Source organism: Ctenocephalides felis, unplaced genomic scaffold, assembly GCF_003426905.1.
Source record: "Ctenocephalides felis isolate EL2017-DRISC unplaced genomic scaffold, ASM342690v1 CF-g0.4_SCAFFOLD_00845, whole genome shotgun sequence".
In the NCBI taxonomy this organism is placed as follows: Eukaryota; Metazoa; Arthropoda; class Insecta; order Siphonaptera; family Pulicidae; genus Ctenocephalides; species Ctenocephalides felis.
Genome location: NW_020536999.1, coordinates 21,808,251 through 21,815,218, shown reverse-complemented (window position 1 = coordinate 21,815,218; position 6,968 = coordinate 21,808,251). Strand labels below are relative to the sequence as shown.

At 23.1% G+C, this 6,968-nt stretch overlaps 1 protein-coding gene across 1 annotated transcript in view; it reads right to left on the bottom strand.

Moving 5' to 3' along the window:
• The window catches only part of LOC113380484 (trypsin-7-like), a 40,318-nt gene extending 36,567 nt beyond the window's left edge, over positions 1 to 3,751 (bottom strand). The window contains exons 1-6 of the mRNA XM_026619711.1: positions 3,706 to 3,751; positions 3,574 to 3,635; positions 3,161 to 3,252; positions 2,663 to 2,807; positions 1,865 to 1,978; positions 739 to 880 (exon numbers count right to left, since the gene is read on the bottom strand). Coding sequence (XP_026475496.1) covers positions 739 to 880; positions 1,865 to 1,978; positions 2,663 to 2,807; positions 3,161 to 3,252; positions 3,574 to 3,635; positions 3,706 to 3,751 — 601 coding nt within the window. The remainder of the gene's footprint in view (positions 1 to 738; positions 881 to 1,864; positions 1,979 to 2,662; positions 2,808 to 3,160; positions 3,253 to 3,573; positions 3,636 to 3,705) is intronic.
• Between the last annotated feature and the right edge of the window lie 3,217 nt (positions 3,752 to 6,968).

The window sequence follows — 6,968 nt, the reverse complement described above, 5'->3', positions numbered from 1 at the left end:
TATTGTAGAAATAAATGAAAAAAAAAATGCAAAAACAACATATCATTGTTTGACTTTGAAATCATTTTGACACATAAGAACTGTCATCTGCCAAAATTGACAATTAAATTTGAATTTAGTTTAAGCGAGTCTAGACAATATTAATATATAATATCCATATTCATGATTATAAATAAGAAAAATGCCATATCTACAATATTATTGCTGAAAATCAGCTGAGATGTGCCAGAAACAATATAATATACAATATATGTTTGGCAGTAGAAAATATATAATTAGTTTAATAAATAACACAATACGTACAAAATTGTATATATTTTTAAACTTGTGCATGTTGTATTTTGCTTTACTTTTTTAAATTATAAATAAAAAAATAAAGCAAATAAAAAGTATATTTCTACTTATTGAAAAAATGATTTAGAATTTTGTTTCATGTGTCAAAAATTCAGTTGTTTCATCATGATCTTAGATTGAACAGTGCCACCATATAAACTACATATTACAAATTAATTCACCTAAGATTTTAACTAAAGTAATAAAGCTTACGTTAAGACCATAAAAGGAAGGACATTAATTAGAATATTGAAAAGTATAAGATAGGATATTTAAATTTGAAACTTTTTAGACGTGGGTACAGGACAAATATATATATATATATATATATATATATATATATATAATTGATAGTTTTCTCTCAATATTTAAACAAAAATAATTTTCCAAAATTACTCACAATACATTGTCCTTTTCCTCCATTTGGAAGTCCTGCACAAATTTGGTTGTCCTGCACAGGATGGTTATGTATTTCGACGCATTCTTGATGATCCACTATAAAATAGTCGACTTTTTGTAAATTTTCTTGGAGCATTCCATTTGAACTCTAGAAAAAAAAAGTTAAAAATATTTTATTTTATATTATCCATGGTATAAACAACAATGGTAAAATACAGTATATTTTTAAAAATACAGAAATGTGTTTGTGGATGCGTAATAAAAATATTACAAAAATCTATTTATTTCCTTAATCCAGTTATCAATATCATTTGACATGACAGTGATTTTAATATCTTACAATCTATATATGATAAGTTTAAGAAGGATTAGTACAAATCTTTGTGCGTCGAATTTGATTTCAAGGATTATTTGTATTAAGATATATGTGACTAAGCAAAATGTTTCATATAATCTCGTAAATAAAGTTGAAAATCAGCATAGTACATAAAACATTGTTCATGGGGTAATTTTTAATTGTATTTGTGTGGCAAATAGAAAAAAATACAGTATATAAATATAATATATCAAGGTAATATTTATATTTCATATCTCAGTTAGGCAGTGGTGCCTGGTATAAGAGAATATAAAACAATTTTATATTTTATATACATATAATTTCATTCTTCATTTATAAACCTTAATTTAAATATCTCTTTAATCTCTTTGTTTAACACTAAAAATTCACATACAAAATCTAAATATCTAAGTGAGAATAATTTTAATAATTATTAAATGAGGCAATTGATTTCATCAGTCTGATGAATATTAATTCAAGGAAATAACTCTTAATAATAAAAAATTATTAAGAGCTATTATTTTATGTGTATTAAAAATTGTGTAGATAATTTATTATAATAATAATTAAAAAATATAATTTCAATATTTTTTACTTGAATGATGCCATAAAATAGGTTGTAGAATCAAAAAGTACAGAGAACCAGAAGAAAATGGCGCCAGAAGTTTGAAACATGAGATGTGGCAAAATGATCTCTAATAAGTAGATGATGAAAATAACAATGTAATGCTCTCAATTTATGCACATAGCATCAATAATAATAAAAATAAAATAATATTATAAATAAATACTTACTGCATTAAAACCCCAAACAAGAACAGTTGCAGGTGCACCTCCTGCAGTTAGTTCTCTTGTCGAAGGCAAAGGAACAGGTCTTACCATTCTGCTGAATGGTAATGGAATTTCCAACTAAAATTAAAAAAAATGATTTTATTCAAAAATTGTCTAGTTATTACTCCATGCATCAGAAACTAAAAATTAGGGATAATAGTTAATTTAAATTTTTCTTTGATAATTTATCATATTGTAAAATGTCTACTACGTATAGAATCTATACGTAGTAGACATTTTACTTGTTTTTTTTATATATTGCTCATATCTATAAATCTGATTTATGATCTGTACTATAGATCATAAATCGGATTTATAAATATGAGCAATATATAAAAAAAAACAAGTAAATCCGCCAAAACTTGAAATATATCACATCTGAATTTGATTTTATTTTTTTAAAGCAGATTAAAAATATACAGTTCTCTAAATTTGAAAGTAGAAGTACCTATTTCAAAAAATAAGTAAAAATAAAAACAATGTAGGTATTGCTCATTAATATGTACTTAAAGTCGTATATTGCAAAAAAGTTATCTGTTATCAAAAAGTGATATTAAAAAATGTGTACTATATGTATATACGGTTTATAAATATATTTAATTAAAGATTATCAATAAAGTTCAACAGTATTTTTATTCACTAGAACTTTATAATTAATATACTTAATGAAACTTTGTCCATACTTAACAAAAACTATGATCTCATAGTAAAGACCTACTCATTTTTATTATATTTATGGTATATAAAACCACACAATAATACCTTCAATAAAGCAATATCAGCAAAATATGTGTTTTCTTCGTCAAATTTTGGATGAATGAACATTTCACTAATTCTTGCAACATTTGGTCCATCTTTAGAAACATGGGTAACACCATATTGTATTGACATGTCTTGGGCTTTCATTCTAAAAAATAATAATAAATATATAATTAATAATATAAATAAATATAATTTTGGTAATGTTGAACGATATTTTAAATGAACTTTCCAATGAGATAATAACAAAAAAAAATTAAAAAAGTTCAAAATATTTTTGATTTAAATCATATTAAATTGAATTCATGACTTTAAAAATATATATCAATTATTTTTAAATACATTCTCCCATGAGATAAAATAATAACGATTAATGTCTTTGTCATAGGCTGTTAAGAGAAAAAAAACGTATTAATAATTTAAATATATATATATATATATATATATATATATATATATATATGGTTTCATTGTAATAAAATCAATTTTCAAACAATTTACCCATTTAGACAATGTGCTGCAGTCAAAATCCAATGAAAATCTATTACTGATGCTCCACACATGTGGACTCCAGTTTTATCCCTCAGAGATACCTTTGAAAAAAAAATAATAATTAATAATTTTAGAGAATTTTATAAATAATCTTTCAAGATATGCAAAATATATTAGATATTGAATATTATTGACAATAATTGTACGACTATTGATAGAACACCATGAAGAATGATTTCATAGACCACATTATTATTATCTTCAAGACTTAAATAAATAAATGGAGAAACAAACAAAAGACATTTTATTTAATTAATAGGCAAAATAAATAAATAAATCATTAAGAAATAAATAGTATCCATACATAATACATCCAACATAAGTATTTAAATAAAGTTGGTCAAAATTATAAAAATTATTACCATAAATGGAAATTCTCCATCATAAACTGCTGTTCCATTGACAATTCTGGTGGTAGGTTGTGCTATATGAAATAAATAAAAAATTAAATAAATAAAATGCTTGCAATTAAAATTTCTTGTATTAACACTAACCTGAACAAACAGCAATTATCGCCAATATCACCACCAACTTAAACATGTTAACACTGTCAAAATTCACACAATTTCTTTCTTGAAAAATCACTTCCGAATATTTTAAGTGTAGCGTTTATAAAAAAAGTAATGGTCATAAAATTTAATATGCGATATATAAACGGTTTTAGCGATTTATTTTATCAACAACGTCATTTATAGATAAACACAAATCAAGTTGTGATTAATTATTTACCTAGATTTGATTCTTACAGATGTTCGAAACTATTTAGGAAAATAAATTGAGAACAGATCTGGAGCAAGTATTTTATATATTATGAGAATTTTATTAAAATTAGATAATAAATGTTGAAAAAATCGCTAGCATGTTTTAATGCCATTAGTGTATTAATATGGTCAAATATGTTCAATTTTTATTAATAATTAAAAAATGCAAGTACAAGGGTATGACTAGAGTATGGGTATACGTAATATTTGTCATTATTAGTCATTTAAAAAAAAATCAATTATAAGTCAATTATCAATTTTATTACTTTAATAATAGAATACGTAATATTCTATTTTTTTATTACTTCTGCTCCCCTGTATAAATCTTTTGCGTCCTCAGATAAACTTATTTTCCTCAACAACTTATCAATAAAATTTGCTCCAGAAAAAACAGATGCGGATTACTGACATTATAAAAAGATTAAAAGTTTAATCTAGTGCTAACAAACAAAGCAAAATTCTTGATAAATGCTTTTTTAAGATGTCTTTTAATCCATTTAAATCATTTTCCAGTTTAAACAAAGTCCAGAAGGTTTAATGAATGGACTTCGTATCTGGCGCTTGAATTTATCATACAATTTGTAAAATCGTATTCAGTATGTTTAATTTCTTAGGAATTTGTTGAATACCAAACAAAATCTTACTAATAAAATATTATTTATAATCACTTTGCATATAATGAAATTTTTCTCCTTTTTTTACTAATTTCAATATCTACTAAATAACATCCAGGTACATGATAATATAAATGATAATTTTAATAATAATAATAATAATAATAATAATAATAATAATAATAATAATAATAATAATAATAATAAAAGAATAAAGTTAAAGTAAAGTAATTGAAAATAATTTAGTAGTACTCAAATTATGTGAATATATATGATGGATGGTGTAATTCGTACATATATTTTAATTTGTTTTATTATATTTGTTACCACTTTATCGTTAAATAATATAATTTAAAAATTTTATATCACAATGGGTGTATTTTTATTTTTGTTGATTGGCAATTCATTTTCTAAATTTATTTATTTAGAGAGAATTATTTAGAAAAATATTCATTTATTTATCTAGTTTCTCTTATTGTATTTTACATATTTTATTAATCCATTCATCCATCAATCTCGCATTTATTAATTTAGGCAGAAATAACAGCATAATATTATTTATGTTAAGTTATAAATTTAAATTGTAAATTAATATTTCATTATTATTATTAAATAATTTATTATTCAGTTAATTTTATATAAATATTTGTAAATAGAGGTTCTATCTACTGAGCAACAATAACATTCTGAAAAAGCTCGTATCATGTATTTAAACCGGAGCTTTCAAGCTCAAACAGGATTGTAACCCGGAAAAGCTTTATGTTCAAACCCATTGAAGCACAATTTTCACGTTAGATTCCATTTCTAGTTAATTTTGATAACTTGGTTATATTCAAATTTTAAAAATTTGATTGCCAGAATAAATAATTTAGCAAAGAATAGCATCACTCATTCAAATTGAAAAGTGAAATAGTTAAAATATATTTAAAACACAAAGTGTATAATGATTAATTATTTTAGATAATGTAATATAATATATTAGATATCATTTTACGATGATTATGAAAATGACCAGATATGAAAAGAATGAAATACTTATAAAATTATAGAAATTAAAACTAATAAGTCATAATAAGTACATGGTTTATAATTAATCAAAATTATATGTTACAAATTTAAAATAAATAATTCATAACTAACAAATTAGTAAATAGAAATTAAGATTTCTATTATTATTAAATAAATAACAAATTCACTGAATTTATTTATTTATTAATAAATTCTACGCTTGTACCGAGCTTAAAATATATTTGTTTTAATATGAATTTCCCAAGATTATCTATAAATAATACTATTTTAATTTCATAGAGATGCTCCTAACAGTTTCTAAGAAAAACACGTTGTTTTCATCTTTAGTACTTTCAACTAGAAATAAATTTTCCTGGAATAAATATTCTCAGAACTATGCGCTTAAACGAACACAAATAACATTATTGTTTGATTTTGCTTAATTATTTACATCCTCTATGATATTATTTGCTTTTGGCATGAAATTTAATACCAGAGTTGTTTTCCAGTTCAGGATTGTTATTTCCATCAGTAATAGGACTGCGTAAAAATAGATGCGTTTTATTCAGTGCATTTCCATGGAAAATTATGTTTCAATCATAAATATGCGAAAATAGAAGCGAGAAGAAGTTTTAATAACACTCTATTAAATATATACAAATTAATAGTTTGTTTAATAAATATGTATCTATAATAATATAATTGGTTGTTTGCCAATAATATTAATATAGATACATATTTATAATATGTTTCTAAAAATGTTGCTAAAAATATTTCATTTTAACAAACTGCTGTTCGATTACTATTTTTCTATCAAGTCACAGAAAATAATTTTGCTTAGTGTTTTTATTCTTTTATAAGTTTTATTCCTTATTTTAAATTTTGTATAATCCATATTATTGTATTTCTTTTACATACAAAATAGGAAAAAAAAATCCATCAAATCAAAGAAGATTGAACGTAAATCAACACAACGTTTTGAAGTTTAATAACAATGTCTCTCAAATTTCATCAACTTCACAAAATCCGTTTTTAAGAACATACTATCTGTTTAAATATTTGTATTGAGCGCGGAGCCACCCATCCATCAACCTCGTGTATCTTAGAATAAATTAAATTCACCAACTGTAAATTTTTGTCACAGTTTTGGTGAACTGTAATAACAATGTCTTAAGTTTCATCAAATTCGAAGAATCCGTTTTTAAAAATATTATCGATTTAAATATTAGTTAGGAATACGGAGCTACCCATCCATCAACCTTTGCAAATCTTGAAATAAATTAAATTTACCAACTTTAAATTTTTGTCACAATTTTGGTGAACTATAATAACAATGTTCGTTGAATTACATCTAATTCACAAAATCCGTTTTTG